Source organism: Pygocentrus nattereri, chromosome 7 (genome assembly GCF_015220715.1).
Source record: "Pygocentrus nattereri isolate fPygNat1 chromosome 7, fPygNat1.pri, whole genome shotgun sequence".
Taxonomy (NCBI): domain Eukaryota; kingdom Metazoa; phylum Chordata; class Actinopteri; order Characiformes; family Serrasalmidae; genus Pygocentrus; species Pygocentrus nattereri.
In genome coordinates, this window is record NC_051217.1 from 44881170 (window position 1) to 44901364 (window position 20195).

The window sequence follows — 20195 nt, forward strand, 5'->3', positions numbered from 1 at the left end:
TTTTATGAAATGGCCATAATTTCTATTATTTTGCAAACAAATTAGCTGTAATTCTAATGTTGTACCATAAAATAAAGGCGCATTTCAGTGTGACTGTCAGTTGAAATGGCAAAAAATGTGGTGCAGTGGTGGTTATGAACTGTGGACGTCCCGTTTTAATGTATCTGTGATCCCGTACTGTGATCATATTTCCTAGAAAGCAATAATCAGACGTTAAAATAACTTTGCATTGTTTTTTTTTTGTGTATTAGATGTATGAAATCCATAAAAAGCAAGTTAGAGTACAGTTCTCAAATGTTGATTGACAGCAGACATAACCGGTGATATAATGACACTGATCATTTATTTATCAGCATTTTTATCATTTATTTTTAACTGAGGAGATAACCCCCCCCCCCCCCCCCCCACGCTTTGAAAACAGCCCTGGTTATTATATATTTTATTATATTACACTTACAGCCCCAATTATGATAATATATAATGATTTCATTAGATAGTTCTCACCACAGCTCAGGTGTTGAAGTGGGTGGGCTGACTGTGGGGGGTTTACAGTGAGTACGCTTCACTGGTTTATGAGTACATTACACTCACTGTACAGATACCACACATGTGTTCTCAGTCCTGGGAAATGTGAGAGACAGAGACCAGCCGTCATGCGTGAATTTACCAAAAATACCGTAACACAGAGATTTCCATAGCACGGTAGGCTGAGCATCTCTCTGAACTTCCCTCTGATAGTTTACATCATCTACACGCTACAGGGATTTCAGGGGGGCTGGTTTAGTTATGAGGCGAGTCTGACTCGAGGGGCAGCGGAATTTGCATGCACACTCACACCTCTGCCAGCAGGGGGAGGCGTGAATCCACTCTGAGTTTACTGCTCCAAAGCGCTGCTGCAGTTTGCGAGATCTTTCACATCCAGAGTGTTTGTGCGGTTTTGGACAAAAATGTCCTCAAGGAAACTCTGCAGGGAAACCAGCGAGGACTCCGGCTGACCTGCATGACCAACAGTGTGGTTTCATTTTTTAAACCAAAAGGACAAAAACAGAAACGTTGGGTCTGTTTTTATGTATCGTGGATGTTGGAACAAAACAAAACCTCACATCTCTAAAAGCTTAACTTTACAGGAAAAGGAACAACGCTATTAACTTTCTGTGGAAGTGAAGGAAGAAATATTTTGGGCCATTTATGTTGGTCCACTCATCGGGGAATTCTAACACAACATAAAGGCAACTACCTTTTTCAAACTATGTCAAGAAATTTTTTTTTTAAAAGATTTGTCCCAACAGCAATGATGTACACTACATTTCCAGAAGTTTTCACTCGCCCATCCAAATCACTGAATTCAGGAGTTCCAGTCACTTCCATGGCCACAGGTGTATAAAGCCGAGCCCCTAGGCCTGCAGACTGCTTCTACATACATTAGTGAAAGAATGGGTCGCTCTCAGGAGCTCAGAGAATTCCAGCGTGGTGCCGTGATCAGACGCCACCTGTGCAGCAAGTCCAGTCGTGAAATTTCCTTACTACTAAATATTCCACAGTCCACTGTCAGTGGGATTATAACAAAGTGGAAACGATTGGGAACGACAGCAGCTCAGCCACGAAGTGGTCGGCCACGTAAAATGAGTCAATCACAACAGACCTCCAAACTTCATGTGGCCTTCAGTATTTCTGTTGGTCTGTTTATCACAGAATTTTAACACAATATAAAGGAAAGCTTCCAAAATGATGTAGAAAAGTGAAAATGAAGATGTGTTTTATGCATAATACATATAGAACATGTGACATAGGTACAAATGTATTAAATATATAATTCTTACTTGTGTGTGTGTGTGTGTGTGTGTGTGTGTGTGTGTATCTTCTATCCAGCTGCTGACCTCCAGTGGTGATGGTACGTGTGCATTATGGGACGTGGAGAGTGGTCAACTGCTGCAGAGTTTCCACGGCCACTCGGCCGACGTGCTGTCGCTCGACTTGGCGCCATCAGAGACGGGAAACACCTTCGTCTCCGGAGTCAGTATCATTCTCATCTTTCACGCTCTCCTCCCTGATCACTCTTTATGGTCACTCCACCCATTCACCCATCTGCGCTCACTCTGCTCAACCAATAGCAAAATACTAAATTACAAAAGCACCATTTACTGTTCTGTAAATGAAAAAGAAATGAAATACCACTGCTTACATCAGAACTGCGTCAGTATTACCGCAACAGCTTTTTATATAAAGGCTACGACACCAAATATATACATAATACATATTCTGGTTTCATTTTGTGTTTTTGTTTAGTTATTAATATTGTGGTGTCAGACATTCCGGGCTGTATTTAGTGTATTTACCATGTTCTTAGTTTTTCCGGGACTCTTATTTTGAAGAACTGGAGGGTGTAAAGTAGCCAGTTTCAGTAGCCCAGCTGGCAGAAAACAGAAGAGGCTGAGCAGCCTGTGTGCTGTGTGTTTTCCCCTTGGCTCTACACAGTTGAGTTTATTGGTATTTCCATTAAGGCTGAGTTAGGGGCGACGTCTGTTCTGTCATCGCCGCTCTATGATGTGTTTATCGCGGAAACTCATACGTTAACAATACGTTTATCGTTCAGCCCCAGAATGTACCGTTCACTCTCCAGACCAAAAGCTGCAAAGACAGCCTGTTTGGAGCTTTTGTGGTGTCACAAAAAAGCAATACAGTGTGTATTTCTGACTATTCAGCTGACCGCAGTTTGGCCCCGCCCACTCATCCTGGAAGTTATAAGCAGTGTTTCTGTCTGGACTGCTTTCTGAATGAGGCACAAGGGGGGCTGATCAGAACAGAGCTTATTTACATGTAACAGTCCTATAGACAAATAATGTATAACTCCTCACACTACCAGCACATATCACGGGGAAAAGGCTCAACTAATTCAGATATACTCACTAGTCACGTTTACATGTGGCCTAATAGTTCATTATTTATCCAAATAGCTTTGTTGGAATATAATATGTCCATGTAGGCACCTTAATTGGAATAGTGTTGTCTGATTGAGGCTGTTCGGAATACAGTTATATGACTGATCAAGGTGGGTAATCCTGTAAATAATCCGTTAAATAGAAGAATAATATCCGTGTAAACGCCTGTATCCGATTACATTCCCTATCGGAAAGTTTCAGTCCGTTCTGCATGTGCGTCGCGTCACAGTGAGAGTTTATACCGTTCAACACGGCGGAGCAGAAACTGGTCTGCAGAGGAGACGAAGTTCATGCTCTGATCTTTAAAAGACGGCGGTGGGACGGACGTCCAGCTTATGCGTCTCAGAGCACGACGTCTTCCTCTCGGCCTTCTTTAATAAGGACGTGTGAAGGACGTTTTCCTGAGTCTGACGTCATTTTAAAGCAGTTAAAAACACAATCACTGCTCACTGCTGCTCATCTCACTCTGACTGGACCTTGCATGATACTCGCTGTCATGGTAACGTCTACACTGAGTGGTTCTCCACACCGATCTGATTACTTGTAGTGCGCATTTTCATCAGATTGTTGAGTAGAGTGAGCGTTTCACTTACAAATGCATCACAAAGGAAGAGGAGTTAATATTCCCTATTCATGCTGACTTACAGCAGTGAATGTCTGAATGTGGCCCAGTCGTCCTCTAAAGATCACACCTGTTCTCCTCTCTGTGCCACTGATACAACATGCAAAGCAGATTACATGCAGATGATTTGATTAAGTGGTGTTGCTGACATACATACCGCTGATGGCTTTATCGTCGTCAGCTGTTGTCTGAGGTGTCCTCCTGTGACCTGCAGCTTCTTCCAGCACTGCGTTTGTTCTGTGATAAGAAGTCTAACGTGTGTTTAGGGTTGAGACAGAACTGACGCTGGTGTTATATTCAGGGTTTGATCACAGACTAACGTGTTTGTGCTTTATTTATTTTTTTATTTAGGGTTGTGATAAGAAGGCTAACGTGTGGGACATGCGCTCAGGCCAGAACATCCAGTCCTTTGAGACGCATGAATCGGACATCAACAGCGTAAAGTGAGTGATTTGAACTGATATGAACTGCCACAGGGGTCTGTAGCACTCAGCTCAGTGTTGGTTTTCCAGGCAGCATCTCTTCCCCGTCCTGATAGCAAGCAGGCGCTCAGACTGTAGTTTGGCACCACAAAGGCTTCGGGATGACAAGGTCAAATTAATTTACAGACCTAGCAGCTAAAATCCTGAAACTTCAGCATGAGCTGGTGTCAGAAGAAGGATCAGGACGTTCATCAGTTAGAACGGTGCAGCGAATCGCAGCTCAGCGCTCGTTAAGCGGTTATTACAGGAGCGTCCTGGTTTGTCGTTGATGCTCACTCGCTTTGCTTGCTGTTAGGAGAAGATGTAAAGGTCTGCATGGGCGTCCACACTTCGGTTCCTCACTCAGTAACAGCAGAACACATTACACAGTGATTTCATACTAGTTACTTTATCATTTGTCCCATTGGAATTTTTTCACATATTTTCTAATTTCTGTGACTGCTTAACACTGCGTGAGGTATTTTTTACATTGTGTGTATTTTCAGACTCTTTATCTAGAACACGAAAAGGTTCCTCTTAGCCCAGATGCAGGTGATCAGCCAAGGTGTCCAAATTCAGTTTATTTCTCAAATTAAGTTTTGAGAATCTACAGCACTGTGGGAAAGTTTTAGGGCGTCTAAGCGAATTCTTAACCAGTTGACCTCAGCAGTGAGTTCATCACAATATACATTAGAATAAATTCATATTCATAATTCAGATAAACAGAAAAACAATAAAAAGGAACAAGAATTTCTCGGGTCCATATTTTTCCTGGACACCTTCACAGCCGCCACAGAGACTCGTTAATATCATCAATTACATCATGAGCTCAAGTTACTGAGCACTGATTGGTCAAACCAGGAGCTGCTGATTAACTACATATAATACTGGGCTTCCTCGAGGAGGAGAGGCTTGGAGATGGGTAAACAAACACAAACACACACATATATATATATATATATATATATATATATATATATATATATATATATATATAATTATTATTAATTAATATTCTATACATTTTGTTTATTCAAATATTAACACTTTTCTCAGCAAATAAACACAAACTACACAGATAGATTTTGAAAACGTGTCTTGGGTGCCTCAGACTTTCACACAGTGCTGTATTTACAGAAAAGGATTTGGGTGACTATTGACTTCTAGTATTCGTTAGCTACAGCGGCCTTGTAGCTCCAGCGTTAAACTAAAGAAGCAAAATTTGGACCCCAAACATGTCTTGACTGTTCAGCTACATCTGAGGTAAGTGGGCAATTTATAAATTAGATTTTTCGCCAAACGTTTCCTTTAATCTTAACGCCTGTGTAATAATAATAATAATAATAATAATAATAATAATAATAAGGCTGAGAGTTAAAGGAGTTGAAATGAAGCACGCAGACTGTACGAGAAGTGAGGGGTGTGGTCAAGTGTTGTTCTCTCCCACTCTTCCCTGTGTGTGTGTTTCCTGCAGGTACTATCCCAGCGGCGATGCGTTTGCCACCGGCTCGGACGATGCCACCGTGAGTTTTCACCGATGATTCGGCTTAGTCGACTAAAATCGACGACCAAATTAGTTGGCAACTAATATAATAGTCGATTAGTTGATGTCGTCACGCGCCCTTCTAGCGTTCACTAGGGGTGATTTGACGCTACTGCCCACTGGAGAGGTAACAGCTGCACGATGGCAGCCTCAAGAACAAAATCCTTAAAAGTTTGGGAGCTAAACTCCGACCTTAGCTGGGATGTCGGAGCGTCTGAAGAGGGAACTTGTCGGCGCGCTGGATGACAGATTGCTCTCGGTTAGATTGCGTCCCAAACCACATACCAGCAGAATTAGCCATCATGGCCAGCATAAAGTACTCAGTCTGCATTTAGCTCTGGTAGAAACATCAGCAAGTCCATCAGTGTGTAAATCACTTCTAATCTTTATACACATAGAAATAAAGTAAACCCCCCAAAACACAGCAAGAAGGACGAAGCTAAAGTTGGCTTCATATAAGCCAGCAGAGGTGGATGAAGTACACAATCCATGTACCGGAGTTAAAGTCGAGACCCCCAAGGTAAAATATTCCTCCAGTAAAAGTAGAAGTTCCTCCCTTTAGACCTCCAACTTGAGTAAAAGTACTAAAGTATTTCCCTTCAAATGTACTTAAGTATAAAGTAAAAGTACTAAAAGAGTAATTCTGGCTCTGATGTCCTGTTATCATTTTTATAACCAGACTGGCTTCATGAACTCATTTCAGGTGAAAGTCCTCCAGCGTCTCTCTTGGTAAACCAGTCTTTTAATAGAACGTCATTAATTAGTGACGCTGACGTCTATTAAAATGATCAGAAGCACAAAACACTGAAGGTAAACAGTTTCCATCAGGGAGAACCGAGTGGCTCTGAAATCACTTTTTACACACAAGCAAAGTTTCAGTTTCAGATTTATTTACAACTTAGTTCCAAGTTTAAGTTGAATAAAAACTGGCTTTAAACTCAGGATCACAGATGAGCTCCTTTACTATGTTGATCTGTAGGCGTCTGTTCATAAACATAAACCAGCCCAAACTCATTTACTATAAATGAAACGGTGTTTGTAGAAATTCAGAAAAAAGCCGCGTCAGTCTCGACTGCATATGTGGACATATTTCTATATTGAGCTCTATTTACACAAAGTTAGGTTAGTTCATCATTTATGTTGAACAGACTCTCCCAAAGTTTTACGCTGCTGCGCTGACGTTGAACCGCGTGCTGCACTGGGTCGGTATGACCACCAGGTCAAAACCAGCTCTAAACAAAGTGACCGCTGGGCCCTGATTGGTGCTCTGGCTTTGCGCTTCTTTCGTTTTGACATGTGACGTTTTTATACACACAGAAACCAAAAGGAACGACAGATTTCTCAAAATGTAGGAGGAAAAAGTCGGATATTAGACTCTGAAATGTAGTGGAGTGAAAGGAAAAAGTCGCCCAGAACGGAGAAACTTCAGTACAGATACACCAAAAATACTAAAGTACAGAAACTAATTACATTTACTCAGATACTCAGTTGCTGTCCACCACTGAAGCTAGCTTCTTCGAGTTTTCCTGTTCCACCTTAAATGATGCAGCAGTCAATTTCTGGTGCCTGAAGCTGCACCATTTAAGGTGGAACCGGAAAATTCAAACATGATGCTGGCTGACGTGTCATTTAAGGTGGAAATTCGAACAAGAAGCTGGCAATTAAGAGGCTGACTTCAGGTTTTGTGTTAAAGTTAATCTATTATAAATATCTATATGGTTTGAAGGAGGGCTCTGATTTACCAAGCTGTGAAACTTTAACCGTCACTGTTAATAAATAACTCCTGTATAAAGTTAAGCTCCCCTGAATAGACGATTAAATGAAATAGGCTTAATATAAAACCAGAGGAGAACCAGTCACATCAGCAGGTTCTCTGGGCCTCATTGACCACACGACCACATTTACACATCAACATCACACCGACATGAGCATGGGTCACTGCGTTCCCTCCGTTACATAATCCTATCCCACTTTCTGAGTCGGCATTCCTGAAATATAGTGTCATTTTGGACTACTGCCCTTAAATGGCAGTGCCATTGACGTGCCTGGCTGGACCCACCGGGGCATCTGGGTATATACCTGTATATCTATGTATATACCATTAGAAGAGCACTCATTAGTGTAGTGTGTGAAGTACAGAAGGATGTGGTTTGGGACACGGCGATAGTTTCCCATCTCCTCCATCCAAGCACATATTCTCTGCTGAGGGGAGTATGATGTTCTCCTCGGAGATCAGGCCTCTCACAGGAGCACGGAGAGATGCTGACTTTCTTCCGTATCAGTAAAGACCTGTGATTGTAGGATTTAGTTGCGGCAGAGTGAAGACAGACAGCAGAATCGACGGAGCACAGTTTATAATTAAAATTTAAATTTAGATAGATTTATTTTTTTTATTTACTTGATTAAGAGAAAACTCATTTAATTTTGGTTTTATTGCTGCTACTTTGCACATCCCTGGTTTTAAATTTTGACAGGAAACAGATATTGGAGTTTTATTTATGTTTTGTATTAACAGGAAAGTTCATTAAAACGGTACATTGTTAGTTAGCAAATGCATCAAACAAAGCTGATAGCTATATGTGTTATTTGGAAATGTAGTGATTCATAATCCGAATAATGTTATTCATTTCAGTAATTGACAGATTATTGGACTGTCACATTAGTTCTTTGTGGCAGCCCTAAATCTCAGTAACACCTATGACTCGTGGTTTTAGCAGAAAGCTGATCAATAAGGGCTGAAACTTTCCTGTTCTGCCTCAGAAACCGTTCACACCACATTAAACACCTTACACCCCCCACCCACCGCCCTACCCGGCAGTACTGAGCAGTTTCAAAAGTCGAAAGATGCAAATTAATCAAAAATTAACCGAGAGCCCCCTGGGGAAAAACGTCTAAAGGCCATTCTCAAGTTAAGAAACTGTGATTGAGTAACTTTCATCTGGTATTGATGTTCCTGGTCAGAGTTCATGATCGTTGTCTAAACCATGTGGTTCTGAGCTCTCAGGGGCCCTGAGAGTTGATTGAAGTGTTAACGTTGTTGGTTTAGTTGACTCATTATAGACCAAGATCAAGATTAATTACTGAGAAAATTCCACCACTTTCTCAAAATCTGCATAATTAACTGAATAAGATGTAAACAGAGCTGTTCACAGTGGTGGTGATGGGAACCGAACGTCCCCCTCTAAAAGCTCCTTCACAGAAAGTTCCTACATGAACTGGTTCTGAATTCACTGCCTGATGACTGAGACGCTGTTTTATGATAATGTTTGGCCTATTTTATATATATATATATATATTTCAATGCAGTAGACAAAGAAGATATTTTAGTAAATGAATAAAAACTAAGTAGAAGTACTTTGGATAAAATGGCAATATTTACGATGTGGGCAAGGCGACCACTGATCTCAACCTTTAAATTAAGCAGAAATTTTGAAAAATATGTCAATCTCCTTTAAGCAAAGCCATACAGTGCTGTATATTAAATTAAAATGCACTAAGTATAAAAATAGGCTCGAGTCCCATCCTTAAATGAAATAATTATACATATTGAACAGTATAATGTAGACGGAAAGAACAATGTGACTAATGCAGAAGAGCTCAGGGTAGATTAACTGTGCAAATGATAAATAAACTGTAACAATAGCAGCGTGTTTGCCCAGGTGGGGATTGAACCCCAGTCTACAGCGTAGAAGGCAGAGGTGTTAACCACTACACTAACCAACCACTACAGCGCACCAGCGTATGACAGTGACAGTCCTAGAGATGTAAATGTGGCTGTTGTAAAAAAGATGAATTAATTAAGAAGTGGCTAATTCGAGGTTTGAAATGGTTTGTGGCTTTGTTATGGTTTATGTCATTGTCCATCCGTGAATAATACATTTATTGCGTTCCAGTGCCGCCTGTACGACCTGCGGGCCGACCGTGAAGTGGCCATCTACTCCAAAGAGAGCATCATCTTCGGCGCCTCCAGTGTGGACTTCTCGCTCAGCGGTGAGGGGATGGAGAGCACAGCACTAGTGCTATGAAAGGCTTGAGGCCTGTGCTGAGGTTATTAGCAAACTAATAAACGCAGCAAAACCAGGCACTGGCCTGGTGGTTTCTGTGGTCTGAGCTAGAAACCAGATGTATCTGTTCTTACAGATGCAGAATGCTAGGAAATGCTCTGCCAGCGGACTTTCAGCTCAGGCCACCTGGTAGCATCCGTAGCACTCGTGCTACCAAACTCAGGACGTAGTGTGAGGTTGATGTCGCACTTGTCGCCGCCACCGTATTGTAGACATACTGCCAGGTAAACTAGGGAAGACAGTGGCTCTCATTCAGAGAGTTGCTTCCTAGTGCTTGTTAACTACATTAGTCTCAAAGTAGAGAATGACTGTTCTCACTGCAGGTTTGTTTTGGGGAGGTTTGTTGGATTTTTTTACCCTTTTCTTGACGGACAAAGTAGCCAGTATGTTGTGATGTGATGGTTGTGATTGGCCGAGAGGCACGTCAATCATTAATTTTGAGTAATAATACTAATTCTTTATTTTTATATAGCGCTTTATCGAGGACCCAAAGACGCTTACAATTCAAAGTACATAGATAACAGACAACAAGAGCACAGTAGTGCATACAGTAAGATCAGTTTATATAAGCAATGCTGTATAATGACAGGGTCAGACACTGAAGGCGTGAGGGAGGTTATAGGCAAGTGTGAGAAGATAAGATTTCAGGTTAGACTTGAATATGGAGAGTGAATTGGATTGTCTGACCAGTAGTGGACGAGAGTTCCAGAGTCTAGGGGCAGAAGGCTCGGTCAGGTTAGATGGTAAGTTGTCCAGCTGAAGACGACCTGAGAGAGCGAGAGGGTTTAAAGGGGAGAAGGTCAGACAGGTAAGAAGGGGTGAGACTGTTAAGAGCTTTAGAGGTGAGCAGAAGTGTACTGTGAACTGTATGCGATATTTCACAGGAAGCCAATGGAGACGTTGGAGAACAGGGGTGACGTGATGATGTGCGCGAGTGTGAGTTGTCTTACTTTAATTTCCAAAATTAGAGACTGTATGCATTTAAAATCTGTACAGGAGATTAAAAACTGGTTAGACCTCGGTTCCCAGGACAGTAATCTGGGTGGTCCGAGGATGGATCATGGTATATCATTGCTGTCGGAAGAAAACCTCATATCTTCATTTTTGTGTTTTTTTATTTTTTTGAAAATACCCGTCACCCTTTATATTGTGTGTAAATTTCCTGGTGAATGGATCAAAAGAAACAGCCCAAAACGACTTGGAAAAACGTCTGGTTCCATTGACTCACATTAAAAGTGAAGTAGGTTTTTTCCTTCTCCTGTAAAGTTACCATTTCGGAGATTTTCTTCCAACAACAGCGATATGCTGCTGTCTTCGTAACTGTGTGGAGGTGTTCAGTGTCTCTAATAGACTTATCTATAAACATGGGCTAAACCACATGTGTCAGGATCCAGTCCTTGTGGGCCAAAACACTGCAGACTTCAGCACACTGCCACATTAAGCACACCTGATTCAGCTCATCAGGTCATTAGCAAAGCCGTCATGGCCTGGAAGGTCCCCACTTTGACATGCCTGGGCTGTGGTTTGAGGATGGCTGCTGTTGTTTTTAGCTGTGTGCTTCTTAAAGACTTGTTTACATCAGCATTATGATAAGAATTAATGATGAAAACATTCCCCACTCACTCCTACATCTTTCAGCTAAAACACTTTTGGAAAACACCCACAGCAGTTATGTCTAAAAGGGTGCTTCCCCTCATTTTGTTGTGGCTCTGCAGTGACAGAGACACAACAACAGACTTCTGTTAAAGGAGTGCTCCAGCATTTTTCAGCCTGATCTCTGTCTATCGCATCTGTAGCATATGGTTCGTTGGCATGAGCAATAATTTCGATTAATTTCCCTGTACTTAGAATAGAACAGAAAACCAGCTGCTTCACAATCGCATGGATCATATGCTGAAGCACCTGCCCTTTGGGCTTCTATTAGAAGTGACTTTTGAGTCAACAGGTTTTCGGTTCTTTTATTAAATCTCAGACTTTTTGTCGACCGTGTATTCGATGGCGAGCTGCGACGGTAGGCCTACAGTTCTGCCTGTAAATGAGGAAAAAAACGAGGAATACGGTGACGCTAATTTCAGCTAGTGCCTGTATTTGGTCAACGTGGTATGTTGTGTTGTCACAAAGCCGACAGCACTTTTGGCCGATCTAGGTGAAACACGAACAGTCAAAGCCTGTAAAAGACGTTCCATATGATTAATTTGAGCTTTTAACAGACACTAACGTGTGTGTGAGTTCGGATGTGTCAGTTTTGCAGTTTTGCTGCCACTGTTTTCCATTCCTAACAACTAACCGGAACCTGCTCAGACCACGACACGTGTTCACAGTCAGTGATGCATCTAGAAACTCCAGAAGATGATTTTTTTTCTCGCATCGTAAACCGAGACGTGATTGGTTGGTTCCTCTGTCACTTTCTAATTATGTTTGGGGTTCATCTAAAGTGTAAGGCCTTCAGTTCAGCTCCTGAAGTCCTAACCAATCGGAGAGCTCGCTCAGCTGTGTCTACCTGGATTGGACCATTTTTGATATATATTGTTCACAGCAATCTTCTCTGAAGGCCTACAAGGCCCTGAGGGTTCCCCTCTGTGTGCCCTGCTTGTGCAACAAATACAGATTAGGTTGAAAAACAGTCCTGGCGTGAGACCTTGGACCCCTCACAGGCCTCCACAGGCCCCAGCGTGTTTCTTTGGGGAAATGTTTGGGAAGAGTTCAGGAAGTGGCAGCTCGCTCGACCTGCTCATCAGGGCTCTTGACTGAGACAGTTACAGCAGCGGTTTGCATGAGTAGACAGTAGCTCATTCTAACAAACTGCGTCCCTCCCATTAAACCTTTTGACTGTGGTGATAAGACCAGTGCGGGCTTGCCGAGTGCATCGGCTTTCGCGTGTGTTCAAAGGTTCTTCAGTGGTGTAGAACATAAAGCAAGTAGGCAGATTTTATCCATGAAGCACGTTTAAAAGAATATCAGTAGTGCAGTGCATTTTCAAGAGCAGATAAAAAGCAGAATAGTAGTAATGCAAACATAATAAATAAATAAATAAATAAATAAGATGAAAACAGCAACTGCTAAGACTGGAGCAGAATTTGGAGAACTCTAAGATCAGTGTGTTGCAGAAATTGTATTCCAGTTTAGTTCTCCCTTTTCTCATTTGTCAATATCAAAACATGCCCTCTGGGGAATTTACCTTTACAACCTGGAATTTTCTGATGTTTTTTTGACCAGTCAGGCTGGTAACTTCAGTTTGTTTTTCGGCCCTTCTTAGGAATTTAGGTCTGTAATGTTTTACAGAGCAGCCAAGGATCTGGTCAAACAGTAACGACCAGTCACATACAGGCTTACATACTGTGTGTGGTGGATAATATAACTATAGAACCGGCTGCTGTGCTGAGCACCAAATGCTGCTGTTGCTTCATTGTAATTTGTAGTTTGATCTAGTTCGGATTTCAGCGGCTGTTTTGTTTACCAAACTTAAAGCCTGCATCTAAATGTCGTAGTTTAATTTCACTGCGTTACAAAGTTCCTGCTTGCTGTCTGAATTTCCCTATGACCTTTATGGCTGTCAGACTAGGACGGCGAGGGTTAATATGCTTCATCTGCGGTATGTTAAGTCATATACTGTATAATGTTTGGAGAGTGCAGACTGCCCACTTTACTAACCCCATTCCAAAAAAAGTTGGGACAGGATGTGAAATCCTAATGAAAACAGATACAAATATTGATTAGTGCATTCTGTTTGAGCTGTATTGAGTTGAGTACCAAAAAACACATCATTTTTTTGATCTGATGAACATCGTTGTTTTTTGTAAATATGTGCTCACTCCTAATTTGATACTAGCAACACATTCCAAAACAACGTTGAAACAGGGGCATGTTTACCACTCTGTTACATCACCTTTCCTTTTAACAGCACTTCATCATTTGTGGACAGAAGACAAAAGCTGAACCAGTTTTGCAAGTGGAGTTTTTTTGTTTTTTGTTTTTTTTTTGTTGTATTTTAAGCTCAGTAAGACATGTTTTCAATGGAAGACAGTTCAGGACTGCAGGCAGGTCATCCTATCACACACACACACACACACACACACACACACACACACTCTCTGATTACGCAGCCATGCTGCCGGAACACACACAGAATGTGGTCTGGTTTTAACCGTGTTGAAATAAACACGGACGTCCCTGAACTTTACACTGGTAACAACCCGGATGGTCGTGTTCTTCTCTGGCCCAGAGAACACAACGTCCCTTCTTTCCATAAACAAAGATTTTTAAAGATCGGCTTGTCAGACCACAGCATGTTTCTACTGTGCAACAGGCCATTTCAGCAGAACCAAAGCCCAGAGAAGTCGGCAGCGTTTTTGGTTGCTGAAATATGGCTTCTGCTGTGTTTGTGGGCGCAGCCATGAACAGTGTTTTGGATGGTTTGTCAAAGTATTCCCGAGCCCATTTGGTGATATCCTTAAAAGCAGATGCTGATTTTTAATGCAGTGCCATTTGAGGTGTTGAAGGGCATAGGCAGTCATTTATGTGTTTTGGCCTTTTATTTATGCACCTTTTTTCGCCCAGAGATTTCTCTGGATTCCCTGAGTCTGTTGTTGTTATTATACACCATAGAGTTTGAAATATCTCAAACCTTTGCAGTCACTGGTTGGTCAATGTGTTTTATTTTTAAAACTGTTGGATTTGTTATTGATGCAGCTTTGCCAGAGTAGTGAACCTTGGCCTGTTCTCGCTCATAAAGGGCTCTGCCTGTCCTGGATTTTCCTGTAATATCCAAGCATAATTACCTTTACTACTCTTTTGGAACGTGTTGCAGGCATAAATTTCAGAATGAGCATATTTTATTAAGAAAAACAATGAAGTTGATGAGATGGTTGGTTAGTGTAGTGGTTAACACCTCTGCCTTGTAGACTGGGGTTCAATCCCCCACCAGGGCAAACACCCTACACTATACCAATAAGAGTCCTTGGGCAAGACTCCTAACACCACCTTGGCCTCCCTGTGTAAATTGATCAAAGTGTAAGTCGCTCTGGATAAGAGCGTCAGCCAAATGCCGTAAATGTAAATGAGATAAAATGATGCATATCTTGTCTTTGTACTGTTTCTGATTAAAAAGGGGGTCAAAGTAGACTAAAAATATATCCCTGCATTTTTTTGTTACTTGCATTTATTTACTCTCCCAGCTTATTTGGAATGGAGTTTGTAGCTAATATCGTTCTAAGTAAACGGAAAGAGAAAAACAAGTAAATCTGGGCTATTGCACTGTTGTTTACAAGCTTGGCCAAGACATTTAAAAGAGCAAGTATGTAAACAGGGCTGAGGTATTTCAGCCTGGACCACTTTTTAATGTAGTACAGAACAGAGCAGCCAATCAGACGTATTTACATACAGTCATCCACAATAGTTTATGCGCCTCTGGCCAGATCCCAGTGCAAATCTAAGTGCAAATAAGTGAACTTATCCTCTACAGAGACACACCTCTGCACACTTTACTGCACATTTACTTCACATGTTTATTTTTATTGACAAAAAATTAAACATAAAATGGCACACACACATATATATTCGGACAAAAGACAAAATTATTAGGACACCACATCACAACTACAGGAGCTTTTATGAATCCCCTTCTAAATCCGTAGGCATTAATATGGAGTTGGTACCCCTTTGTAGCCGTAACAGCTTCCACTCTTCTGGGAAGCTTCCTACAATATTTTGAAGTGTGTTTATGGGACTTTTTGCCCAATCGGGAAGCGCATTTGTGAGGTCAGACGCTGATGTTGGACGAGAGGGCCTGGCTCGCAGTCTCCATTCTAGCTCATCCCAAAGCCGTTTGATGGGATTGAGGCTCTGTGATGGCCAGTCAAGTTTTTCCACACCAAACTAAAAGTCAGGCCTTTATAGACGTTGCTTTGTGCACAGGGGGCTCAGTCATGCTTGAATAGAAAAGGTTGTTCCCCAAACTGTTCCCACAAAGTTGGAAACATAGAATTGTCCAAAATGTATTGGTGCTCACGCATTAAGATTTCCTTTCACTGGAACTGAGGGTTCTAGAAAACCTAGAAAAATAACCCCATATCATCATCCCCCCTCCACCAAACTTTACAGTTGGGACAGTGCAGCCAGGCAGGTGATGTTCTCCCAGCATTCACCAAACACAGTCCATCAGACTGACCTGATGGAGAAGCTGATTCGTCACTCCACAGAATCTGTTTCCACTGCTCCAGAGTCCAGTGGTGGACCACTCCATCTGATGCTGGGCCTTGGTGATGTAAGGCTGGCATGCAGCTGCTCGGCCATGGAAACAGTGCCATGAAGTTCCCAGTGCAGTTTTAGTGCTGATGTTGATACCAGAGGAGGTTTGAACTCTGCAGTTATTGAACAGCTGAGCGATGGAGACTGGAGATGCACTCCTTAGCACTCGATCACCTGCTCTTTAACTTTACGTGGTCTGACACTTGGACTTGCTGTGGTTCCTAAACGCTTCCACTTTTCAGTAATACCACTCACAGTGGATCAGGGAATATCTAAGAGAGAAGACATTTCGCAAACTGACTTGTTGCATCCTGGTGGCATCCTCTTACAGCACCACGCTCGAATTCACTGAGCTCTTTAGACCCATTCTTTCACTAATGTGTGTAAAGGAGCTTGATTTATACACCAATGGCAAAATACCATTTTCTATGCATGTATACAGTATGCATAGAAGTCGTGCACTAATATTTGCAGAATAATGTCACATTTTAGTTTTATGTATTCTTTTCACTTTAAATGCATGTTTTACTGTTATTGTCTCTCTCAGGTCGGCTGCTGTTTGCTGGATATAACGACTACAACATCAACGTATGGGATGTTCTAAAGGGCACCAGAGTGGCCATTCTCTTTGGGCATGAGAACCGGGTCAGCACTGTGCGAGTGTCGCCTGATGGCACAGCGTTCTGCTCGGGATCGTGGGACAACACACTGCGGGTGAGAAAACTAGTTATTTGTTTACTGACATGATCTGAGATTATAATCCAGTATGAATCTGCAGCGTGTAGTTTTAGAGTCTGACTGTAATAATTGTGGAGCGATTTTAATCCAGTATGAATCTGCAGTGTGTAGTTTTACAGTCTGACTGTAATAATTGTGGAGTGATTTTAATCCAGTATGAATCTGCAGTGTGTAGTTTTACAGTCTGACTGTAATAATTGTAGAGTGATGTTAATCCAGTATGAATCTGCAGTGTGTGTAGTTTTACAGTCTGACTGTAATAATTGTGGAGTGATTTTAATCCAGTATGAATCTGCAGTGTGTGTAGTTTTACAGTCTGACTGTAATAATTGTGGAGTGATTTTAATCCAGTATGAATCTGCAGTGTGTAGTTTTACAGTCTGACTGTAATAATTGTGGAGTGATTTTAATCCAGTATGAATCTGCAGTGTGTGTAGTTTTACAGTCTGACTGTAATAATTGTGGAGTGATTTTAATCCAGTATGAATCTGCAGTGTGTAGTTTTACATTCTGACTGTAATAATTGTGGAGTGATTTTAATCCAGTATGAATATGCAGTGTGTAGTTTTACAGTCTGACTGTAATAATTGTGGAGTGATTTTAATCCAGTATGAATCTGCAGTGTGTAGTTTTACATTCTGACTGTAATAATTGTGGAGTGATTTTAATCCAGTATGAATATGCAGTGTGTAGTTTTACAGTCTGACTGTAATAATTGTGGAGTGATTTTAATCCAGTATGAATCTGCAGTGTGTAGTTTTACAGTCTGACTGTAATAATTGTGGAGTGATTTTAATCCAGTATGAATCTGCAGTGTGTAGTTTTACAGTCTGACTGTAATAATTGTGGAGTGATTTTAATCCAGTATGAATCTGCAGTGTGTAGTTTTACAGTCTGACTGTAATAATTGTGGAGTGATTTTAATCCAGTATGAATCTGCAGTGTGTGTAGTTTTACAGTCTGACTGTAATAATTGTGGAGTGATTTTAATCCAGTATGAATATGCAGTGTGTAGTTTTACAGTCTGACTGTAATAATTGTGTAGTGATTTTAATCCAGTATGAATCTGCAGTGTGTAGTTTTACAGTCTGACTGTAATAATTGTGGAGTGATTTTAATCCAGTATGAATCTGCAGTGTGTAGTTTTACAGTCTGACTGTAATAATTGTGGAGTGATTTTAATCCAGTAAGAATCTGCAGCGTGTGTAGTTTTACAGTCTGAGTGTAATAATTGTGGAGTGATTTTAATCCAGTATGAATCTGCAGTGTGTAGTTTTACAGTCTGACTGTAATAATTGTGGAGTGATTTTAATCCAGTAAGAATCTGCAGCGTGTGTAGTTTTACAGTCTGAGTGTAATAATTGTGGAGTGATTTTAATCCAGTATGAATCTGCAGTGTGTAGTTTTACAGTCTGACTGTAATAATTGTAGAGTGATTTTAATCCAGTATGAATCTGCAGTGTGTAGTTTTACAGTCTGAGTGTAATAATTGTGGAGTGATTTTAATCCAGTATGAATCTGCAGTGTGTAGTTTTACAGTCTGACTGTAATAATTGTGGAGTGATTTTAATCCAGTATGAATCTGCAGTGTGTGTAGTTTTACAGTCTGACTGTAATAATTGTGGAATGATTTTAATCCAGTATGAATCTGCAGTGTGTGTAGTTTTACAGTCTGACGGTAATAATTGTGGAGTGATTTTAATCCAGTATGAATCTGCAGTGTGTAGTTTTACAGTCTGACTGTAATAATTGTGGAGTGATTTTAATCCAGTATGAATCTGCAGTGTGTAGTTTTACAGTCTGACTGTAATAATTGTGGAGTGATTTTAATCCCGTATGAATCTGCAGTGTGTAGTTTTACAGTCTGACTGTAATAATTGTAGAGTGATTTTAATCCAGTATGAATCTGCAGTGTGTAGTTTTACAGTCTGACTGTAATAATTGTGGAGTGATTTTAATCCAGTATGAATCTGCAGTGTGTGTAGTTTTACAGTCTGACTGTAATAATTGTGGAATGATTTTAATCCAGTATGAATCTGCAGCGTGTGTAGTTTTACAGTCTGAGTGTAATAATTGTGGAGTGATTTTAATCCAGTATGAATCTGCAGTGTGTAGTTTTACAGTCTGACTGTAATAATTGTAGAGTGATTTTAATCCAGTATGAATCTGCAGTGTGTAGTTTTACAGTCTGACTGTAATAATTGTGGAGTGATTTTAATCCAGTATGAATCTGCAGTGTGTAGTTTTACAGTCTGACTGTAATAATTGTGGAGTGATTTTAATCCAGTATGAATCTGCAGTGTGTAGTTTTACAGTCTGACTGTAATAATTGTGGAGTGATTTTAATCCCGTATGAATATGCAGTGTGTAGTTTTACAGTCTGACTGTAATAATTGTGGAGTGATTTTAATCCAGTATGAATCTGCAGTGTGTGTAGTTTTACAGTCTGACTGTAATAATTGTGGAGTGATTTTAATCCAGTATGACTCTGCAGTGTGTGTAGTTTTACAGTCTGACTGTAATAATTGTGGAATGATTTTAATCCAGTATGAATCTGCAGCGTGTGTAGTTTTACAGTCTGAGTGTAATAATTGTGGAGTGATTTTAATCCAGTATGAATCTGCAGTGTGTGTAGTTTTACAGTCTGACTGTAATAATTGTGGAGTGATTTTAATCCAGTATGAATCTGCAGTGTGTAGTTTTACAGTCTGACTGTAATAATTGTAGAGTGATTTTAATCCAGTATGAATCTGCAGTGTGTAGTTTTACAGTCTGACGGTAATAATTGTGGAGTGATTTTAATCCAGTATGAATCTGCAGTGTGTAGTTTTACAGTCTGACTGTAATAATTGTGGAGTGATTTTAATCCCGTATGAATATGCAGTGTGTAGTTTTACAGTCTGACTGTAATAATTGTGGAGTGATTTTAATCCAGTATGAATCTGCAGCGTGTAGTTTTACAGTCTGACTGTAATAATTGTGGAGTGATTTTAATCCAGTATGAATCTGCAGTGTGTGTAGTTTTACAGTCTGACTGTAATAATTGTGGAGTGATTTTAATCCAGTATGAATCTGCAGTGTGTAGTTTTACAGTCTGACTGTAATAATTGTGGAGTGATTTTAATCCAGTATGAATCTGCAGTGTGTAGTTTTACAGTCTGACTGTAATAATTGTGGAGTGATTTTAATCCAGTATGAATCTGCAGTGTGTAGTTTTACAGTCTGACTGTAATAATTGTGGAGTGATTTTAATCCAGTATGAATCTGCAGTGTGTAGTTTTACAGTCTGACTGTAATAATTGTGGAGTGATTTTAATCCAGTATGAATCTGCAGTGTGTAGTTTTACAGTCTGACGGTAATAATTGTGGAGCGATTTTAATCCAGTATGAATCTGCAGTGTGTAGTTTTACAGTCTGACTGTAATAATTGTGGAGAGATTTTAGTTTTAATTCTAACATACCAAGTTCCACCAGCCAATCAAATCCTGACAAATGACCTTCATTAGAATGCGTTGTAGCACCTGCTTTCTTATTAGTCGTCCAGCTCTTTTAATGCTCAAAACAAACAGTTCTCATTTGAAT

At 40.6% G+C, this 20195-nt stretch overlaps 1 protein-coding gene across 1 annotated transcript in view; it reads left to right on the forward strand.

The window, feature by feature from the left end:
• gnb5b (guanine nucleotide binding protein (G protein), beta 5b) overlaps positions 1–20195 on the forward strand; it is a 40762-nt gene that overhangs the window by 18197 nt on the left and 2370 nt on the right. Inside the window, exons 8-12 of the mRNA XM_017719496.2 lie at positions 1870–2013; positions 3913–4004; positions 5497–5545; positions 9459–9555; positions 16423–16589. Of these exons, the coding sequence (XP_017574985.1) occupies positions 1870–2013; positions 3913–4004; positions 5497–5545; positions 9459–9555; positions 16423–16589 (549 nt within the window). The remainder of the gene's footprint in view (positions 1–1869; positions 2014–3912; positions 4005–5496; positions 5546–9458; positions 9556–16422; positions 16590–20195) is intronic.